We start from the raw sequence: 22,361 nt of genomic DNA, 5'->3' as shown, positions 1-22,361 counted from the left end.
TCTTGCTTATCAATATGCTGTATCCGCGGTATGTGGCATATGGTAGACAATAAGTAAATAGCTGTTGATTAATGAATGAGTGAACCAACTCAGTTAGTCTAGGCATTGCTTTTGGAATAAATGTTCCCAATTACAAGGGCAGAGTGATTCTCAGCACTCAAAACCAGCATCTCTCCCCCTGGTGGTTATGGTCTTAGAAATTACATTTTGAAGGGAAAGCAAAATGACTAGAAAAAGTACTAGGACAAACAGTAAACCAAGCCACCTATCAAGCGAGAGTCTCTAGGACAGGAGTCTGGAATGTGCATTTTCTCCACAGGTGCCCCAGATGATTCTGACTCCGGTGGCCTGAGGCCCACACTTTGACAACAGACCCTGGAATATCCTATTAGAATCTGAGTATTCACTTCATTCGTCGTCATCCAGCTTCCAAGAGAACCATGCTGACATCACTGTTACTGTTTCTATTTAATGGGAATCAGTTTTTATTTTGCACTTGTGCGGTGCGTTAACAAATTCAACATACAAGATAGCATTACATATTGTAGGTTAGCGTTACGGCATTATGCAATTTCACACGATTCATGTTAGCGTTTTTAGATTTTTCTTTTTTAATTTGACACGTTTATTTTATTCTTGAGTTTCATTTTTACAAGAGAAGACACAAGGTAAAGAAAGACAACCACACTGGAGAAGGATCATGGTGAGGGAAATGTCACTATCATGGCCATAGTAAAAGCCTTCCAAGAAAAAGGACTTGCATTATCCCCTCTCCTGAGCAAGCTGCCCCTGTCCCGCAAACCAGTTCTGTCTGTGTTCATACCGAGAGCACTGTTTCTAAGCACGTACCTCTTGGCTGTGCTCCACTGAGAACTGAAAGAAGGAATAACTCATAAAGGGACTTTTGTTATTAAGAGAAACCCTTGTCTTCCCAAAGGAATCAAGATGTCAGCAGAGAAGAACCGACTCTTGGAAAATCCGAAGTGACCATTCCCTAACCTATTCCTGACCGTGAGCGCCTTGTGCAAAAAGTAGGATGTGACTCTCTCGTCTTTCAACTGACTCTTAGGAGGAGGCATGCCTCTCCTGCCCCCATCAGTTAGCTCTGGGAGGAACAAATGTGAAAGCCCACGTCAGTTAAGAAACTTTGGGACAGCAAAGTCAAGGGCACGATGGATCAGGCCTGAGGTAGGAGGGAGGAAACCTGTACTTCCTTTTGGCCTTTTTTCTGAGAAAAACACCGAGGCAGCTCATAGGCTACAGAACTACTGGTTCCTCCTCTGTCACCTCACTACCCACTACGCAGTAGACCCGACGAATTCAAGGAATAAAGCTCCGAGGAGATGGGAGAGAGAAAAGTGGGGTGAGGCTGTTTTCCCATTCTTAGGTCAGGAGGAGCTACAGAGGCACACACAGCAGGGCAAAGATCAGACTGTCTCCACCTGTTGCTTTGCATTGTTTCTGGGAAGGAAACAAACATGGATTGCTCGGCAATTTCTGATCTTCAGACATTAAGGCGATGAAGAAGAATCATTTAAATTTTTTTCCTAATGGGGTTTCAGAACGCTCTCGTTAGATTTACATTAAACTATCTCAAAATGCCATTTTTAGAAAACAAAAATTATTTTCTTCTACGTATGATACAGTATTTACATTCCATGGAGTATAGGACAGAGCGTGGTGGTGTGAACCCAACTGATGGTGAGAGAGTGAGTCAGACTGTAGTGGGTGGGAGCTGACAGGGACAAGAACAGAGGGCTTTGTGCCTGCTCAGTACTGCTCCGCCTTGTCAAGAATCAAGGTTAAAAAAGACAGCAACCAAAGGATTGGGGAGGAGCAGATAGGTTTTAAATCCACAAGAGCTAAGGGAACATCAAAGGCAACATCACCACTCTCCATAGCGACTCAGCTTTTTAACTCCCTTCTCAGAAGTAAGTTAGAAAGTGGTTTCTTGCTTGGAAGTGGACCTTCAGTTTTAGCGAATCCCTCAGGCCATGCTTCAAGCTGCTGCTGACTTGAGTTCCTCTTCAGGCTAGCAAAAATATCGACTGCCTATCCAAGCATACTCATTGTCAGTGAAGTCTCTGCCACCATGAGAAGCCTCAACATTAGAGACACGGCTGGCCTAGGAGTAAAGAGAGACTTGAACTCTAATCCCAGCAGGATGCTGAGTGCTCTCAACCTCTGTGCCCACTGGCAGGAGGAGGGCTGAACTCTGTGGTTCCCCTCATCAGTTCCAAGAACCAAGCACTTTGTTTTGAGGGAAAAGATGCCCTGAAAGAATCCAAGTTACCTTTATGACTCAGCCTCACTGATATTTTTCAGAGTCATTGCTAAAAAATGTAAGGAGAATAATTTTTGAGGCCCTTTGCCTTACAAAGCAAAACTAACCACTAACCACGCCTAAGCTACTTGAGAAGACTCTAAAGCTTCTTCTCAAGGGTCAGCATTTCTGGAAAAACAAAGGCCAATTTAATTCTTCAAACATCGGATGATTTCTAACCCATCAACCAGAAATAGCTGTTGCCTCCATATCCAGCTGCAAAAGGGAGGCCGCAGCCATCCCATTTCTCCTCTCCGTGTCCTCATCCCTGCAAATAGTGTTGGGGACCAGCAGGATGTGTTCACTGGTGCTATCCTGTAGCTGAAGCTGGAATTTCCAAAGCGCTCATTAGAGACATCATCTTGTTTTGTAAACCTACTGCTGCCTCATGAGTCTCATGTGTCCGTGTGCTTCCTCACAATTTAATCATAGGCTGCCGCCTACCCCTTCATAGCAGGAGAGCTGACAGCAGAAACGCCCCATCTCTCAAACAGTCTTTCTCCTGAAAACCCGGCCTAATCCAGTCCACCTTTGTTTCTTGGCTTACTACAGACCTCTGACCTAGAGCTCAATAAAAGAGCAGAGATGTCAGAGGTAATAGGAAGAAAAGATGGGGACAATGAAAATATGAGGTTTTACAAGAGCAAAATATTCTTTGTGGAGGTGGGGAGAGTAACTGTTCAGAGAAGCCCAATAAAAAGAGGCCAATTTCAGGTAATCAGCAAATACAGTTCGGCACAAAACACAGTTTTCATGGATTAAAATCTGTAACTTGATATTGGCAGCTAGGCTAATTTCTTCAGTTTGTATTAGACATGCAAGTATAGGTTACATTGTTATATATAAACTTGTAGAGGTCTTTCCCTCTCTCTTTTTCCCCATTAAAAAAAAAAGAATTGCTAGTGCCTTGCCAAGGAGAGAAATCATCATCTCTACGAACTGATCTGCCGCTGTGGTCATGTGGGGTGTTCTTTGTAGGGTTTATTTTGTAAGAAATTTTCTTCTACAACTAAAGTGAGGTTTTGAGTCCGCTTCTCTCTGCCACCTCTTTCCCCACCATGTCCCTGCCCAGCCTGGCCCTGGGGTTGGAGGCGAGGAGCACAGGGTTAGTACTCGCTCAGGCTGTGCCACTTGGCCACAGGCTTGCGGGGGCTCTCGCAGACCTCTCGCCAGTGCTCGGCGCCACTGGCTGTGACACTGTGCGCCCCCAGGATCAGCCTCCCCACCACCTCGTTCTTGGTGGTGCGATCGAAGTCGATGACGAGGAACTCAATGCTGATGTCGGGCAGGAGGTCAGTGGGGATGTCATAGATAAAAGACTCATTGAAGGCTGGGTTCAAAGTGCACTTCTTCACGTGGGTTTTCTTCTTGGCAATGCGCTTTCTGCCGTAGTAGACGTTCACCTTCACATAAGGATCTGGGGCCGCCAAAGAGATCAAACGAAAAAAGGAAGACAGGCCTATGACACAGTCCTCTCCTCTATAATGGTGGTTTCATGCTGGGAAGAGGGGGTTCTGCTGTCCATCTCTTTGGTGGCCACCCCTACGTGGTCTTAGTGACAGCACAATCAATGCCTGGAGCAAGGACTCAGCACCTGGCATGGGCTCCTACTAGGGCATCTCACCAAAGGTCAAGGTCCCATTTGCTCACCCATTTGGCTAGGAAAATCTATAACCTAGATATTCCCCAGGAAGAGAAAGGAGACACAGAGAGGAACGCATGTAAAGCGACAGGTATAAGCGGTCCTGACGTGTGTGTGTGTGTGTGTGTGTGTGTGTGTATGTAGGGCGGGTATCTGGGCCTCAGGCAAGAGGAGGGGGTGTCATTCAGACACTTAGAAATAGGTTGGAGTAAATAGCTGCTACCTGAGAGCCCGGTGATATCCATCTTCGGCAAGTGTCTGGCTTTGAGGACCACCACCGTCATTCTCTGTGCCACAGGCTGATACGACAGGGACACCTGGAGTTCCCCTCTGCTAATGCACTTCTGTGAAGAAAAACAGCACATGAGAATCCTGCCAGGGGAGCCGGGCATGGCACGGAAAGGGTGCCAGGGAGAGGGAAGAGAGGCTGGAGAGGAAGCACAGGGAGGAGAAGGCTGCATGGCAGGTGCCCATCCCCCAAGAAGATGTTACTATCACTGGACAGGGAAGGGGTAAGAGGAGATGTTCTCATTATAATCCAGATGCTAAATAAGATCATTTGCATGGAGAGGCAGCACAGCCCTGTTCTTACAGGCCCAGACTCTGAAGCCAACCTGGCCCGGGTTCAAATGGGCTACTTGTCGTCTGGATGACTTGGGACCACTTACTTGACATCTCTGTAGTACTTCAGTTTCCTCACCTATCAGATGGAGATAAAAATAGCACCTAAAGGCCTGGCCGGGTGGCTCAGTTGGTTAGAGTGTCGTCCTGAGACACCAAGGTTGCGGGTTTGATCCCCAGTCAGGGCACATGCAAGAAGCAACTAATGAGCCCTAACCGGTTTGGCTCAGTGGATAGAGCATCGGCCTGCGGACTGAAGGGTACTGGGTTCGATTCCAGTCAAGGGCATGTACCTTGGTTGCGGGCACATCCCCAGTAGGGGGCGTGCAGGGGCGTGCTGATCAATGTTTCTAACTCTCTATCTCTCTCCCTTCCTCTCTGTAAAAAATCAATAAAATATATATTTTTTTAAAGAAGAAGCAACCAATGAATTCACAACTAAGTGGAACAAGAAAATTTATGTCTCTCTCTCTCATCAGTAAATACAATTTTTTTTAAAGATATTTTATTGATTTTTTACAGAGAGGAAGGGAGAGAGAGAGTTAGAAACATCGATGAGAGAGAAACATCGATCAGCCGCCTCCTGCACATCTCCTACCCAGGTACATACATGCCCTTGACCGGAATCGAACCTGGGACCTTTCAGTCCGCAGGCCGACGCTCTATCCACTGAGCCAAACCGGTTTCGGCAGTAAATAAAATATTTTAAAAAATAGTACCTCATTCAGAGGATTGTTAAAAGGATTAAATAAGTTAAATTTTGTGACACCACGGTGCCCGGAGTACAGTGTGCACGACAGAAGTGTGTTCTCTCCTATTTCCTCATTTGGTTCTTGTGATAAACACGTATATTGGGAGGCAGGACATTTGGGTCTGAGCCTTCACTTTGCCGCTCCCGCAGCGCCTGGCCTTGGGCAAGTCCCCGGCCTTCCTGAGCTGCGCCCCTCCATGCCACAGGGCGAACAGCCGCACCTGCCCCGCCTGCCTCAGTCATGCACTTCGGGGCGTCTTCTCCAGTCGTCGCTCTCTTCCCTGGGCCCACATCTTTGCCTCCCCATCTGTAACGTGTCTTCTAGGCCTCTCTGTGAACTTGGGAAAAACCTCTCGTCCTCCAAGAACATTTTACAGCCCTGGCTCGCTACCTGCCGGGTGCTGGGGGCCACAGCTGCCCGGACCCAGCTGCTCCCAAGGAGCTCACTAAGCATAGAAGAGACGCAGGTGGAGTAAGCAGAGAAGGAAGAAGCCTGTCCACGCGCTGCCCGGAGACTCAGGGAGGCGCTGCCGGCTGGCATCTGGGCTGAGTTACGAAGGGTGAGTCAGAGGCCATGAGACAATGGGCAGAGAGAAGCTCACACCAGGCAGAGTGGCAGGAGTGGCTGGCACCAAGGCACGGGGCCCTGGAAGGGCACACTGTGCTCAGAGGGTGGTGAGAGGCGCATGTTCCTGATGTTGGGGTGCCTGGCAGGAGGGATGAGTCAGGAACCGGGAGAGGTGGGTGAGGTGAGGGTAAAGAGCAGTGGGGCAGTCTCGCCAACCAGCAGAGTCACCACCGGGCAAGGCAAGGTCTGTTGGTATAGGAGTGACAAAGTTATGATGGTTGTTTTTAGTATTTCATTAATAATATTATTATTCTAGTGAGAGCTGAAAAGTGGAGAAAGACCAAAGTCAGAAAGCTCAGTTAAGAGCTGCTGCAATAGGCGAAGGAAGAAATGATGAGGCCTGGAGCCAGGGCTAGAGCAGAGGGGTTGGGCAGGGGGGTAAGCTATGTCTCACGGAGAATTGCCAGGATGTCCTAGGTGTGGGTGGCTAATTGGATGTAAATGTAGGGGAGAAGGAAGAGGTGGAGGAATATTTGTTTGTTTTGTCTTGTTGGAGGACTATTAAGTTTCTAGCTTAGAAAGTGGGGCTGAGACTGAGATAAAACAAAAGGAGATAGAATTTGAGGAATTTAAGACACAAGTTAAATCTGAGACAAAATCACTCCTCCACTATCAAATCAGTATATATATATATATATATATATATATATGTGTGTGTATTAACATGTGTATCTTATTATTATTATTTTATCCTTACCCAAGGATATGTTTGTTTTTTAATCAATTTCAGAGAGTGAGGAAGAGAGAGAAAAACATCAATTGGTTGCCTCCTGTACGTGCCCTGATCAGGGATTGAACCTGCAACCTGGGTATGGGTGCCCTGACTGGGAATCAAACCCACAACCTTTTGGTATATGGATGATACTCCAACTGATCCACCCAGCCAGGGCCTACTATCAAATCTTATTCCTTGTATTATGCATAGTCCCAAAGAAATGTCGCCTATTTCAGGAATTTCTCTTAGATTGAGCAAAAATAGACTATTTTCACTACCAGCCTTACATGTCCATCAAAATTATTCATTGTGCACTTACTAAGTGCCAGGAACTCTGCCAGCAGCTAGGGCTGAAAAAACAGACAATGAAGAGTCCTACCCTCAAGAAGCTATAGGCTAGCCCTAGCCAGTTTGGCTCAGTGGGTAGAGTGTCGGCCTGTGGACTGAAGGGTCCCAGGTTTGATTCCCGCCAAGGGCACATGCCTGGGTTGTAGGCTTGATACCCAGTAGGCAGCTGATCAATGACTCTCTCTCATCATTGATGTTTCTATCTCTCTCTCCCTCTCCGTTCCTCTCTGAAATAAATAAAAATATATTTTTTTTTAAAAAAAGAAGCACCCTAGCCGGTTTGGCTCAGTGGATAGAGTGTTGGCCTGCGGACTGAAGGATCCCAGGTTCGATTCCAGCCAAGGGCAAATGCCCAGGTTGCGAGCTCGATCCCCAGTAGGGACGTGAAGGAGGCAGCCAATCAATGATTCTCTCTTATCATTGATGTTTCTATCTCTCTCTCCCTCTTCCTTCCTCTCTGAAATCAATAAAGAAATATATTTTTTTAAAAAAAAGAAGAAGGAGAGGCTACAAGCTAGTGCTCTGTCTGTCACGTGTGTCTGATACAGGGAAGGACAACAGCAGTAATTTAACCAGCTTATCAATGAAAAACAAGGGGGAAACCTAATAGTTTATGTTTTCATTATAAGCCTTATGTTATCTCAAGGAATAAAATTGTGATAATAAGGAATTCGATTATTTTATGTGGTTTAAAAAATTTCTCAAGACTATGTTTCATACCAGGAGCATATGAAAATGTCTCTCATAGGGCATAGAATATGACTAACTAAAATTTAATTTTGAAACTGAAGTACAAAAGAGAATAGACTTTAAAAAAGATGTGATAGCTTTTCTCTACTAGATTGAAGTCTCCCATTTTTTCCTTGCCCATAACATACATATTGTCTGGTTTCGATGATATCCACAGGAAGTACCCTCAGCCCGTTTAAAATCACAGGCTGGTTGCCCTTGCCAACCAGTATACTTCTGGGCAGCTTCTTTTGGACACAAATCAGAATACAACCAGAGAACGTAAACTCCTTTTTACTACTATTACCCACAGCCAAATGGCATTAGGAAAGTAATCCCCCGTGAGAAAGAAAATCAAATGCCTTCCAAAACATTTCAGAACTGAGCTATCCAATACAGTAGCCACTAGCTACATGTGTCTATTGAAATTATAATCCATTAACATTTTAGTTCCTCAGTCACAGGATCCATATTTCAAATGGTCAGCAGCCATGTGTGGCTACCATATTGGACAGAGCAGATGGAGAGCAGTTCCAGCATCACAGAAAGCCCCAGCAGACAGAGCTGATCTAGAAAGCAAGAACCTTTGGATTATTTGGGCCATTGCTCTCCTCCGTTTCCACGAATAATAAAATGTTAAGTAGATTTGATATCTATTTCTGGGACCATCTTGAACACTGGTATCTAAATATTAAATATGCAATCTTTCAATATAATTCTAACTTTATATACAGAAGAAGGATAAGTGGGGTTAAAGGGATATTTGATTTAAAAAAATAACACAGAGTTTTAGCCCTGGCTGGTGTGGCTTAGTTGGTTGAAGCGTTGTCCCATACACCTAAAGGTGGCAGGTTCAATTCCCGGTCAGGTCAGGGCACATACCCAGGTTGCAGGTTCAATCCTCGGTCAGGGCACTTGTGGGAGGCAACTGACCAGCATTTCTCTCCCACGTTGAGTTGATGTTTCTTCCCCTCCCACCCCCAACCTCTCTCTCAAATTCAATCAATTAAAAAAAACCACCACTAACTACAATATTATAGTTTAGGTTTCCTGAATATTTGTTTAAAACTGTTTCCTAAATCATTCATTATAGCAAAATCTCCCTAATCTAAACCTCCATGTCCCTTCCCTAGGTCTTTGAGAAAGTAGACAACTTCTGGTTCCCCTTTTAATATTTTTCTCCCCTAAAATCACTCCTCAGGCAACTGTTTTCCTTCTGGCCGCCCTCACCTTTGTCATTTTACCTGGGCAGACTGCCAGTGCCCATTCAGCTGCCCCTTTGTGATACCCAAGTCTGCAGCCGCAGCACTACCTGAATGCCATTCCATTCTGCATCGAAGAACAGAGTTTCACGTCCCCCCATTCTCCTCCCCTTCTTTTCCCACCCAATCCCATTCCAAGTAGCATTGCCAATGGCTCTTTTTCAAAGGCTCTTTGTCAAGGGCTGGGAGCGAGCTCTGTTTCCCAGTCCCTTGGCTTAATGAGGCAAAGACCCTGTTGTGGGGCAGACAAGCAGAAGGACAAGGGGGAGAAAGGGTTTTGTCTGTGCCTGACAGAGTTGGGAGGCTCTGCCCGCCCTCAGTGGGAAAGAGGAACAGGAGCATGGGTCCTGAAGCAGACAGACAGACACAGGAACACTTAGGTGGGGGAGAAACCTATCTCCTCTAACTAGCAGAGCCCCTCCCAGGATGATCTGCTAGCCACACATCCACAGTAAACCTTTACTGGGGTGAGCAGAAGGAAGGGCCACGTCCACATCAATCACAATCATGGGAAAACAAAAGAAACAAAAACCTTCATGTTCCACCCTCTCCTCCTCCCCAGGACACATACAGAGCGAACTTCTTTATTGTTCCTGGGAAAGGGACATTCCTTTTTCTTTCTCTCTTTTCAGTCCCTTTGGCTAGAATGGATGACCTCTTAGGTCCCCTGTAACTCTGAGATTTTAAGAATCCTTTCGTTAAGTGGCCATTGTCCCAGGTCATCAACACTGGATTGGACAGTGGAAAGGCAGGAAAGCAATGACCTGAAGAAATTAGGAGTCTAACAACTCTGTTACCCACTCGGTAATTCTCTTTTCCCAGTGTCTCTTTTTTATTCCCCAGCCCTCTCTGCACTGTCTCCCTTCTCCTTGTGGGGAATTTATTGTGGGAATATAAATGCACATTAATTTCTATCTGAATAAAATACTAGGAAAAAAGCTGCTTGCCACTAAAAAAATCAAGTCCCAAAGCCCAACTCAGAGATTTTGGGTATTACAGAGTTTATATCATGATCTCCTTTTACTAACCATAAAGAGTTCATTTTTCATGCTTCTTATATCTTTTTGTATGTTCATAAGAACCAAGAGTGCTCTCATAAAGTGATCCTAGTAAACTTCATGATGCAGCCGAGAGAGAGACTGAGGCCCAGAGATGTTAACCAGCTGCCTAGAATAAGGTAATGAAATGGATAGAGTAAAAGTGATGACCAGTCCTGGGCTTCTTCAAGCGGACTGCACTATATCATGGAAAGAAGAAGAGATGAATTCTCTGCTAAAGGCCAGGAAATACAGTTAGTAGTGGGGAGCTATATAGAGAAATGCAATTCTCACCACCACGCAGGAATCTTTGGAGGAAGATAATTGGGCCCCATATTATAAAGGAATGCTTTACACAGACCAAAAAAACCCAAAAAACTCTTTACAGACAGCGTGGAGTCGGCCCGAGCAGCTCTAACTGATGAGCTAAGGGGAGACCCAGAAAGGGCAGACTCTTGGCTACAGTCGGGAGGATTTCGGGCAGGCATTGGAGGCTGCAGTGCTAGGGAATCACCAGGATGAGTGTTTAGCCAGATGAGTAGGGAATGACAGTCATGGCTCGGGTTGGAACACAGCCCTGCCCATAGTTACTGGTTGGGGAGAACACTGTTGGGAAGCCAGGCGGTGGGAAGGCTCTGGTGGGGGGTTGCACAGGCTCTGGGTGTCCTGTGTGGGGCCTCTCCCAGGGAATGTGTTGCTAAGGATTGCAGCCCTGGCTTATCCCTCCCTGAGGGGAGTTAATAAAATAGAAAGAAATTGAGCTCATGCCAAGAGCCCCCCTGGACGTTTAGTAAATGCCCCCAGCCCAGTGTCCTGGATTAAAATTCAGGTCTCACTTCAAAGCCCTTGCTATTAACCACTTATATTTAATCCTGAAAAAATAAATGAAACTCTGAGTTAAAATGTCAACAACTTCTTTCAAAGCACCTGCCAATATGGTAATTGCCAAAATTGTTTGTCTTTCCTCCACTAAAGTAAAAGCTCCCCTAGGGCACTGATATACCAGGGATATTATCTCATTTGAGCCACCTACTCCTGTAAGGAAGGCAATATTAGCTCCATTTTACATTGGGGGAAAAATGCTTAGAAGGGTTTTCTCCCATGTCGCACAGCTGGAAAAGGGTGAGCTGGAACGTGAAGTCAGGCAGTCCAACTCCAGAGCCCGAGGGCTTAACCATAGAACTACATTGCTTCCCCAACTGTGGAGAAAATGAATGAACTAATGGAGGACAGGTACACATTTCTTGTACCCCTGAAATGACAATGCTAGCCCAGTGGGAGAGAAGGCTCTCCCACCCCCCCACTCCCCACTTCTCACACAGAGAGGAGGAATAGAGAGAGAGATATCTGTAGCAAAGGTTTGGGCCTGGCTCAGGGGCTCAGAGGTGAAGCAATTCATTTAATTGCATTTACAAAATGGTTACTAAAAGACATCCTGACATGATGCTATTTATACCCCTAGGTTTGGGCTGGGAAAGGAAAGCAGAGGGGGAAATTATTGAACCACTTTCAAAGTTTCTCAGCTGTGAGAAATTCGCTAGAGGAAGATCACATATTATTTAGGGGGGAAAATTAGCCCCTACAGCTAAGCAGGCTGGGTGCAGTGTCAGGATACCAGCTACTACGTGGAATTTCAGAAGCCACCTGTCCCTCTATCCCCAGGAAGCTGCTTCCTACAGGAGACCTTACCTGCCAGGCCCTCTGTCTTACTCTGACCACGGCTTATTCTTGGTAGGTGAGAGCTTCCGCCCCACAGTCCCTCTTTGCCACCCATTTCATCCCCTCCCCCTCCCCCTCCCCCTCCCTCTTCCATTTGTCCCCTAAGATCTTGTCTCCCCCAACCTACCATCCCTCCCCCACACACACTTCCTCCTCACCTGGATGTTCCTTTTGATGATGTCCCTAGTCAGCTGTACCTTGCCTGTGCTGGGGTCCACCCCAGCCAGCGGCACCATGACCTCCCCAATGACGTCGTCCCGAGAGAAGCGGTCAAAGCTGAGCACTAGGAAGTGCAGCACCAGGTCCTGGAGCTGGCTGTAGGGGATGCCGTAGAAGGTGAAGGTCTCGTCAAACACAGGGTCCAGGGTCTTCCGTAGCACTCTGGTCTTCACCCGGTGCCGCTTGTCAGGAAGGATGGTCATTTTGATGTAGGGGTCAGAGCCCTGGGTCTGGTCATCCATCACGGGCAGCCCATGGGCCTCCTGGATCGTCACCACCAGGGCTTTTTTGGGGAAGTTATAGTCCACTGAGAAGGTGAGGGACCCCAGCATGACGTCCTCCTCTGGAGACGATGGAGAACTCGTTTTGCTCTCCCCGGGGGTTAGGCTTGCAATGGGGCTCCTCAGCTCTTCCCCATAGTCCACTTTGATGGGTAATTGGCCGAGACAAGATCCAGAGCTGGGTGGCCTGGGACCCTTGTCTCGGCCCAGCAGGCCAGCCTCTGCTGCATCCACCAACAGGTTCCCGTGGCCACCTTCCCTCCCAGGGCCATCTTTGTCTCTTCGCACTTTGATAATTTTCTTTTTGTTGCTGAGGGTCTCTGGGTATATGCTGATGCCTTTGAGCATATGAATAAACTTGTACGGTGGGTTCTTGTGCTTCTTCTCTGTCTGCTGGTGGCAGCATGTCCAGACAAACACGGTCACCGAGACACACACCACCAGTACGGAGGCCCCGATAAGGCCTGCCACCACCGGTGACATATCTGAAGGTGGAGAACAGAGATGCGTTAAGGCAGGTGGACCTCAACCCCCTTCCGGAGCTCTCCTACCTGGTGCCTCTGCTGGAGCCAAGGTCATCCCAACCGAGCCTCCAACACAAAATTTGCTCATCTGGGCTCATGAACTTATCCCCTCCCTTAGCAATGCCCTCATCCATCCACTCAACCAAGCCACGGCTCTTCCTTTCCACCAAACCTGAGTGAAATATTTACCTTCTCCAGAAAGACTTCCCCGAAGTGCCCACCCAACTCCCTGTTATTGTCTTGGCCTTCCCTTAGCACTTAGGAACTTGGTTTGCTAATCATGATTGGTTTCACACAAACTGCCCTGTAGGTCTGGTAAGGTCACCTTTTTACATTCACCTCAACTGTTACACAAGGGCACGAGGTGTGTCTGGGTTCAGGAGGGTATTCCACTGCATCTCGGACAGGGTTTGTAAACAGTGGGACTGTGTTGACTTACTGGCTTGTAGGGTGAAAGGATGTGGGGTTGACTTCAGATCATTTTAGTAGGTTGCTCAAGGGTAGCAAAAGTGGGTGGGTGGCAATAAGAACAGTGGGTCTAAGTACTTTGTAAAATCTTCACCCGAGGTAATTTTCCCATTAATTTTTAGAGAGAGTGGAAGGGAATGAGAGAGGGTGAGAGAGAGAGAAACATCAATGTGAGAGAGACACATTAATTGATTGCATCCTGCAGGTGCCCTGACTGGGGCAGGATTGAACCTGCAACCCAGGTACATACCCTTGATAGGGAATCGAACCTGAGACCCTTTGGAACCCAGGCTGATGCTCTAACCACTAAGCAAACCAGCCAGGGGGGGTGTTAAGTACTTTTAAACTATGTTCTAAATTTCAGCTCCTAGGTATTTACAAATAGAAGAATTTTAGAAAGAGAAAAAGAGAGACTGTGGAAAAGTCAGATCTTTGCTCAAATGTCACCTTCTTAGTAAGATCTCCCCTGACCACCCCATTTAAAAGTGCAACCTTCTCCATCCCAAACACCCACACTTCTTAGCCCTGCTTAATTTTCTCCATGTGTCTGCTCTTTCTTTCTCTTTCTCTCTCTCTCTCATACACACTCACATACACAAGAATATATATGTAGACACACATATAAATTTACTGTTTATTATCTATTTTCACTAGAATATAAGTTTCATGAAGACAGGGATTTTGTTTGTTTTGTTTATTTCTATATCCCCAGCACTAAAGACACTTAATATATATATTTATTGAATAAACAAGTAACTAAAGAGAAACAGATTTTTTCCTTCCCTTCCTCTAGTCTTATCTGTCTTTTCCCCACACAAGTTCGCCCCTGCCTTAGATAATTAGGTTTGGGGTTATTTCCCCTTTAAGTTCACTGAAGCCAATTGGTCTAGATACAGCCTCTAGTTCTCTACATTACTTGACTTGCTTACTTTTTTTTTTTTTTTTCAATTACATTTTACATTCAATATTATTTTGTATTAATTTCAGGTGTACAGCGTAGTGGTCCGACAATCATATACTTTACAAAGTGTTCCCCCCGATATTTCCAGTACCCAAATAGATATTACCATAAATGGATATTACAAAATTATTGACTATATTTCCTACGCTGTCCTTTACATCCCCATTACTATTTTTGTAACTACCCATACATTACTTTTTTAATGTTTTGCATATATACACTTACATATTCTATTGCATTTTAATAACATGTAATGTATATGTGTATACACACACACAAATTATAATCCTCTGTGGTAATCACAAATATTGAAACCCATTGTGCCATAATATGTTCCCTTGAACTTGAAATGTAATTATATAATTTTTTTTCAATAGAAGCAGAAACATAAACCCTACATTACTTTTTCAAGGAAAGATTTGGACAGGGAGAAATCAGAAAATAAGTGTGACTCCAGAATATTCCAGATTCTTCCTGGAACATCCTTTCACCAGGTCTGCCCGGCTCTCTGCCTCTCACTGCAGACCTCTGTGCAAACTTCATGTTATCAGAGAAGCATTTGCTGACTGCCCCGAGTGAGATAATATCCCTATTACCTGCTTTATTTTTTCTGCATAGTAGTTCTTACGCCCAACAATTTCTGTTTTTCCTCACCAGATAAACTTAATAAGAATACTGAATTTCTGTCTGTTCACTGCTATATCCCCAGGTCCCAGGACCATGTGGCACCCAGGAAGTGTTCAGTGAACAAATGAGTTCGTAAATTCAAAACAGCCTCCACAGATCGGAAAAAGAGGGTGAGGTCAATATGATGACATATCTCAGGGAAAATGTAAAATTCTATTTGGTTTTTAAAACCTGTCAGTAAGCAACGGGAGACCTTACTTGACAAGTCTGAGCAAAAATCACTTAGCAGTTTAGGTGACCACAAGCTTGGAGTATAATTAGGCTAGAGCCGGCTTATACTTTGAATACGATGTCTGGATCACAGGAGGGTAGTATAATTTCATCTGCACTGGTCACAACACATATGGAGTGTTCTGTCTGCTGTCTAGCACTGACAGGAATAAACACTGCTTTTTTTTTGGTTGTACACTTTTTATGTCCCTGCCAGGCATTGAGCTAGAGCTTCCTCTCTTTGAATCAAAGGACTCATTAAGTAGGAACTGTTAATATACTCGCTTTACAATGGAGAAACCTGGGGGCTCAAATCTGCCCCAGGCCAAGTAATGGCAAATGGTAGTGATGGGATTTAAATACTGGTTTGCCTGACACCGAAGTGTCTCTACATTATGGATAATCAAGATGGTGAAAGATCTGGGAACCACATCCAATGAAGAAAAATGGAAGGAACTGAAGGAGCTGAGAGGTCTAGGAATAATAACTGTCTTCAATTATTTAAGATGCTGTGATGGAAGAAGGTGTGATTTGATTTAACTTTGGAAGGCAGGCCCAGCACCAGCACGTACAGGCTGCAGGAAGACAGATCTGACTCAATGAAAAGAGTCCAATTATTATTTCAACTGCCTCACAATAGCCCAGATTGCTTCATAAAGCAGTGAATCTATAATTGAAAACTTTCAGAGGTTGAATCACCACTGGTTAGGGATATTCTAAAAGGGATTTCTTCCATGGAGATTGTGCTAAATATCTTCAATGTTTTTTCTACTTCAGACATTCCATGGTTTCATGAAAGCTGGGACCAGGTAAGAAAAGAAGGGGTTAGTCCTGGCCGAGTAGCTCAGTTGGTTAGAGTTCGTCCTGATACACCAAGGTTTTGAGTTTAATCCCTGGTCAGAGCACATACAAGAAGCAATCAATGAATGCATAAATAAATGGGACAACCAATCAATGTTCCTCTCTCTAAAATCAATAAAAATAAAAAAAAAATTGTTAAAGAAAAGGAGGAGTTACATTCTAAAATAATATAGTTAAGGAATAAAGCCATTAACAAAATAAATCAAGGTGACCATGTCCATACCAAATAATAACAGTGTTTATTCACAGAGAATTACGTGAAATAAGAGTTATTATGGAGAGAGTTTTCACAAAATGGGACAGCATTGGTGTTCAGCTCATTGAGAGCAAGCAGAAATGACATCCTGTTCATCTCCGAATCCCTGAGTCTCTTGCATCTAACACAAGGTCAGTAACTATTTATTTGAACAATTGATTGGTTTCAATTGTCAATCAAAATGGCACAAACTAAAAGAAAATGGCTCTCTATTCACCAAGAAGGGACTTTCCTGAAAATTGCTTGCTAGTGATTAGTGAAACTGAACATTGTCTCTGTAAGGGGAAAGCAGGGAACTACCGAGACAGGTGTATTTTTGAGAGCGATTTGAAAGAGATCTAAAGGCCATGTTGGGAGACATTGGAGTGATCCTTTTGGCTCTACCTTAAATTTACTCTGTGATCCCAAGGGAACCCACTGTTGCTTCCCATGTCTTGGCTTTACTGCTAGAAAATGCAGGTGGTGTGGGTAAGAAAGAAGATGAAGGATTCTTATCTTTCAGAAGGACAGAGAAGGAAAAGAAGAGAAACAGATCAATCCATTTATAAATCACCTACGTGCTTTTCTCCACCTTATTTCCCACCTTTGCCCTACTTTTTTCTTAATTATTTGTTAACCTCTGCCTCTCCTTCCCACGCTCAAGGCAGTTAATTAGGAAAATCGGGGATGTTGAGACTCAGAACCCTCTGTCTTGCTTTAGTCAAAAGGTTGGTGGGAAAAGGCAGTTGGAACTGATATCTGACGTGAGTGCTTAAAGTAGTTGTAAATTGCAGTGGCCTATGCCTCTTGCTCCTTTTGTACGCTAAGGTCGTGGATAATTGAGTGTTGGCTTGGTGTATCTCCCAAGGGCTAGGGCATTGGGAATGGAGTACTCTAGGGGACATGAAAAAGTCAGAAGTAACAGTTCTTGTGTAGGAAACCCTCTGCAAGGGTTGAAAGGCCTGTGAGACACATCTGGGCTATGCCCAACTCTGTGAGTCCCTGACCAGACCTGCTTACTGACTTCCTTTACTAAACCAGCTTTTCCCTGTCAAATAGACCAGTGTGATACCGATATGAGAACAAACTTTGGCATCAACTGGACATTGGCACTACCCTCACTATTTTGTGTAACTTTTATTTATTTTAGCTCCCTGAGCCTCAGTTTCCTCAACTGGAAAAAGTATATATAATAATTCCTACATCAGAGGATATTTGTAAGGATTAAATAAAATGTGGTATGTAAAAGGCTGATAAAATTTATTTTCTCTTTTCCACTAATATTCCTTCTAAAGGAAATCACACCATCTCACTTTCCAAGGAATTGGGAAATGTAATTAGAAAAAAAAAAGAACATTTTGAAAAGAAGGCATAAGAAGAAAAAGAAAGAGCAGAAAGAAAATCATAGGGTGCTCATGCAATCTCCAAAGAGACTTCTATTTTAGAAATTTAGGACTCAAAGAATAGCAATGCAGAAGGTGAAGTGGAAGACAAAAACATCAAGATTTAGCCTTGAGAATCAGTGGGAGCAAGTAGTAATTGGGTGTGATCTGTTGTCTAGATACTTTCCCTGATCTGATGTCTTCTGGATATCGAGAGAATGGAGCACATTGGTTTTTGCTCATTTCCATAAACCTCTCACTGGAGAGTGAGAAAAGCCACTTCCATGTTGGATTGTGGACCCACCCAAACGCTGGATGCTCAAAACTTCTGGATTGCCTGAGGGTTAGGATCTCTTAAGGGACATGAAGGAACCCTTGGCTGACAGCACTCTCACTGGCTGCTACCATCCAAACTGGGGTTAAGTAGAATTGAGGGAGACGCAGGGCAATTCTTTTTTTTATTTTTGCACCAGGAAAACATAGCACAGGTAGTTTGTTACCCTAGCATATTTTGGAAGAATTCCCTAGGAGGAAAAACTTGTTTCTCGAGCTTTTATTTCCCATTTTTCCTATTTTCCACTCCACTCTCTGCTCCAAGGAATGTAACAGATCTTGGAGCCGCGCCGAGATGACGTAATGCTTTCTCTGGTACACAAAGCGGCCTCCCCCGGGCTGGGCCTCTCACGCCCCTCCCCCTCCGGCCTGGGTCGGGCCCCCACCAGCTCCAGCACTAGCGCGGGTGAGTCCCCCTATTTGAAAAGCCAGCCCAGAGAATGGGGAACAAAAGGCCTGGGAGGAAGCGCCTGGGCACTGCCAGGAGGCCCAGAAATAGACATCACGTCATCCCCTAGCCCAGCAGCACCAAGCGCCATTTGGTAGCATCAGAAGGACCCCACCATTACGATGCAGAATAGAACTTGTAGGGCTCACGGTTCCCCTCGGCCTCAGCATCCAGCTGACCGGCTTAAGGAGTGGCTTCCTTTTAACTCCCCACCCCCGCACCTCTCTCCCTAGAGGCCGCTGCCTCCCCTGGCTGCCAGCCACACAGCCCACAGTCTCCAAACTGCCATCTTGATGCCCCATCCCCCTTGCCATCTCCCTCCCCCGCAGCCTGAGGACGAGGATGGGGAGGAAGGGGCACCGCCCTGCGTGCCCCAAGGGGGAGGGCTCGGCCTACTCCACCTCTCCTCCCCCAGAAGGAGGGGTTCGCATCCTCTGCAAACTCTGTTTCTCACCTCCAGCAGTGCTGACGGTGCACCAGACGAGGTTTTAGCATCCTGGACCTTCCCTCCACCCCCCACCAGCCTCCATGTCTCTAGCCTTCCCAGCCTCTGCAGCCCATAGTTTAAGTTCAGGCTCCGTCCACTGCCCACGACCCACCTCCACAGGCCCGATTCTAGCGGGGCTGGCACTTGAAGACCCCGGTCTGGGCTCCGTTCCTTGTGCAGCCGCTGGGATTACCGCAGGCTTAGTTGGACCGACTGTACTTACCAAAGCCAGGTCGGATATTGGTGATTTCGGCCATGTCGTAATCAGAGGCTCTTGCTGTAAAGGCTGTTGCAATGGTCACACAACTCTGAGAACCCTGGATCAGAACCGAGGCCGCCGCTGTACAGCGCTAGGTCAGGGGAGCGGGGAGGTATCTGGCGGGTGCCCCCTGTGATGGTCTGGTCCCCGGTTGCCAGCTGCGGTCGCCTCTTCAGATGCTCCAGGGATGCTCTGAGCTAAGGATGCAGGTGCAGCCAGACTGGTCCTGATGCGAGGGAGGCCCCGCCTTCTTCCGAGCGGTCCTCGGCAGAAGACTCCGCCTCTGTCCGAAAAGTTCCGGAAGGCAGGACCCGCCCCTTTCCGGAAGATCTCTGGGAGGGGGGGACCCCATCACCGGGATTTCCTGAGAATAAGACCCCGCCCACTGACGGGCTGTTGGTCTAAAGGAGAAAACCCCAAGGATAGAGTAAGGAATGTGGGTATGTTATCATGATTCCGATCCCCTGGGCTTAATACAGCGGCGGAGTATTCTGGCTGAGAGGGAGCCCAGGATTGTGGAAAAACAAAATTCTGTATGTCTGCATTTCAGTATCCATTGCCATTATTGTTATGCATTTCTGAGCCCACGAAAGGTTATTATGGAAACTTTCTTAAACTTCAGAAACTCTAAAACTCTGACTCAAGATCAAACCTCCTGATGGATGCACAACTCTGAACATTTACTTAGAACAATTTAATTATACAAGTAGAACGGATGAATTTTGTGGTGTGTAAATTGAAGCTGTTTTTATAAAAAAGACTAATGAAGCTCTAGCCGGTTTGGCTCAGTGGATAGAGCGTCAGTCTGCGGACTGAAGGGTCCTGGGTTCGATTCCGGTCAAAGGCAGGTACCTGGGTTGCAGGCTCCAGGGCGAGTGCAGGAGGCAACCAATCGATGTTTCTCTCACATCGATATTTCTGTCTTTCCCTCTCTCTTCCACTCTCTTTTAAAAAATCAATGGAAAATACCCTCATGTGAGGATTTAAAAAAAATGTTGAAAAACAAACAGATAAATAATAAAATAAATTAAAAATAAATAAAAAGATTAATGAAGAATGCCAAAATTTATCAGCGCTGCATATGTCTTTCTTTTTTTACTTATTTTTTAATATATTTTATTGATTTTTTTTTACAGAGAGGAAGGGAGAGGGATGGAGAATTAGAAACATCCATGAGAGAGAAACATCAATCAGCTGCCTCCTGCATGCCCCCTACTGGGGATGTGCCCGCAACCAAGGTACATGCCCTTGACCGGATGGAACCTGGGATCCTTCAGTCTAAAGGCCTATGCTCTATCCACTGAGCCAAACCAGTTAGGGCTGTATTTCTTTTTTAAAGTGTCAAGTGATTAGGGCTGCTTAGGAGAGAGAGCATGTGCAAACCATCAGATGACCAGAGGCTCTGATATTTGAAACCCTGTGAGCAACAAAACTTTTCCAGGGAAGATACCCATATGCTACAGGTTCAAAAGCAAGCCACAAATGAAACCCCAAGCTTCTCGCAGCCGTGGGCAAACTACGGCCCGCGGGCCAGATCTGGCCCGTTTGAAATGAATAAAACTAAAAAAAAAGACCTTACCCTTTTATGTAATGATGTTTACTTTGAATTTATATTAGTTCACACAAACACACCATCCATGCATTTGTTCCGGTCCTCCGGTCCAGTTTAAGAACCCATTGTGGCCCTTGAGTCAAAAAGTTTGCCCACCCCTGTTAGGGACTTCCTTGGCATTTGGGAGAGTTAGGGTGATTGAGGCTAGAGTCAGATTGCAGTTGTGTCCTGAGTATATTAATTTCGCTCTTCATTTTGGCTGTGGATACTTTCATCAATCCTGTTTATAGACAGGATCAGGTTACATAGATTATTTAAATGCATAAAATATTTGTTGGTGGTTCACCTGCAAAATGAGAGAGTTGAGTGTATTTTTCCAATTCTCTTCTTCTAGAAAAGTGGAAAGAACATGGCTCTAGGAGTCATTCATTTGTTCAAAACACAAGTATTGAATTATTGGACATCAAGTATGCTTCCTGGACGTTAGATCAATGCATTAGAAGCTAGAGTTAAGGATACCCGATTCCCCTTGATACCTTTGGTCTAAGCCAGCTGTGTACCTTTGTGAAATCACCTATCCAAACTGAGCCAGAAATTTGTTCCATGTAAATTTGAAAGTATAATACCCACTGTTCCATAAGGTTTATCGGGGAGATCAAATCACCTATGATAACGTAAGTGAAAGCATTTTGTAAAATGGCAGAGTATTATACAGCTATGAGTAGTAGTTACTATGGAGTGACTCCATGACTCAGTGTAACTGCCCTATTGGTAACCCAGGGACTCCTTTCTGAAAATTTCTGAATTCTCCACTTCCTTGGCCCCGTAGTTCAGGTGTGACGCGGCAAGAAGGATTCGTTATCGAGTTAAACTAACGAATCACAATCCCAAGTTTTGTTTTGAGCAGCGCCTGGGACCGAGTAAGAGGGATATTTCCTTAAAACTTTTTGCCCACAACGGACGTGCTAGCCTTGCGGCTTCATCCCGCCCGCAAGTGGGACGGCGCCCAGTGATTGGAGCGCGCTCTTTGACGTCCTGACGCCGCGCACCGCGACTCGGGGGCGCGCACGTAAGTTGCTGCCGCCGGCTGACTTCCGGTGGCCCCGACTCCGAGTTTCCGCGGGATCAGTCGCTGGTGAGGGGACCGTGTCCCGTGCCGTGAGGCGGGAAGTGGCGAGCGGGAGCTGCACGTCCGGGCGCAGGATGTCCAGGCTGCGGGGGTCGGGTTTGAGAGCTGGCGCGGGGTGTAGGACAGAAGGTAGAGGTCCGAGGGGGTCTAGCCGGGCGCGGGGACTTGGGCCGGTGCTCGGCCCCTGGTAAAAAGCGCAGTCAGGCCCCCCTTTTGGAAAATATCCCCAGGAGGGGCTCGCGCGGGGGCTACCTTCGGATTTGCATTCGTTCACCCTGTTGGTCCCACTCCAGTTCCTAAAAGGTGAGCCGCTTTAGAATTGCTGTATTATTGTAAGTGCCGGGAGCCGACCCCTGTACGCTGCTGACTTTAAATGGTAGCTGGCTGTCTTTTCTTTCATTCTTAATTCCCACCCCACTTTTCTGGACCTCAGTAATTCATCTGCAGAATATTGGACTCGGCTAAGCTACTCCCACTCCCCTTCCCCACTTACCACCCGCCCTTGAGCTTTAATTACCAAGATAAAGGCGTTGGTAGATTGGAGTTGGGG

General features: G+C 45.9%; 2 protein-coding genes across 2 annotated transcripts in view; one reads left to right on the top strand and one right to left on the bottom strand.

Annotated features, from left to right (window-relative positions):
- Window positions 1-587: 587 nt before the first annotated feature.
- SYT11 (synaptotagmin 11) lies at window positions 588-19,375 on the bottom strand. The gene is made up of 4 exons (XM_081112260.1): window positions 19,095-19,375; window positions 11,934-12,760; window positions 4,186-4,309; window positions 588-3,740 (listed from the first exon to the last, which is right to left on the bottom strand). The coding sequence occupies exons 1-4, from the start codon at window positions 19,126-19,128 to the stop codon at window positions 3,430-3,432; spliced, it is 1,296 nt and encodes a 431-aa protein (XP_080968386.1). The 5' UTR covers window positions 19,129-19,375; the 3' UTR covers window positions 588-3,429.
- Window positions 19,376-21,793: 2,418 nt separating this feature from the next.
- The window catches only part of GON4L (gon-4 like), a 50,977-nt gene continuing 50,409 nt past the window's right edge, over window positions 21,794-22,361 (top strand). The window contains exon 1 of the mRNA XM_081112213.1: window positions 21,794-22,114. The gene's annotated coding sequence lies outside the window, so the exon portion shown is untranslated. The remainder of the gene's footprint in view (window positions 22,115-22,361) is intronic.

Source organism: Myotis nattereri (genome assembly GCF_964212035.1).
Source record: "Myotis nattereri genome assembly, chromosome: 18".
NCBI lineage: Eukaryota > Metazoa > Chordata > Mammalia > Chiroptera > Vespertilionidae > Myotis > Myotis nattereri.
Note: the sequence above shows the minus strand (reverse complement) of the source record. Positions and strands in the feature narration are given on the sequence as shown.

Excerpts from the sequence above, each read along its gene's own strand:
- SYT11 (XM_081112260.1), bottom strand. The coding sequence starts at position 19,128 with ATGGCCGAAATCACCAATATCCGACCTGGCTTTG. Across the intron at positions 4,310-11,933 it reads TCATCAAAAGGAACATCCAG|AAGTGCATTAGCAGAGGGGA; the intron begins GTGAGGAGGAAG and ends TTTTCTTCACAG. Across the intron at positions 3,741-4,185 it reads TATCACCGGGCTCTCAGGTA|ATCCTTATGTGAAGGTGAAC; the intron begins GCAGCTATTTAC and ends TGGCGGCCCCAG.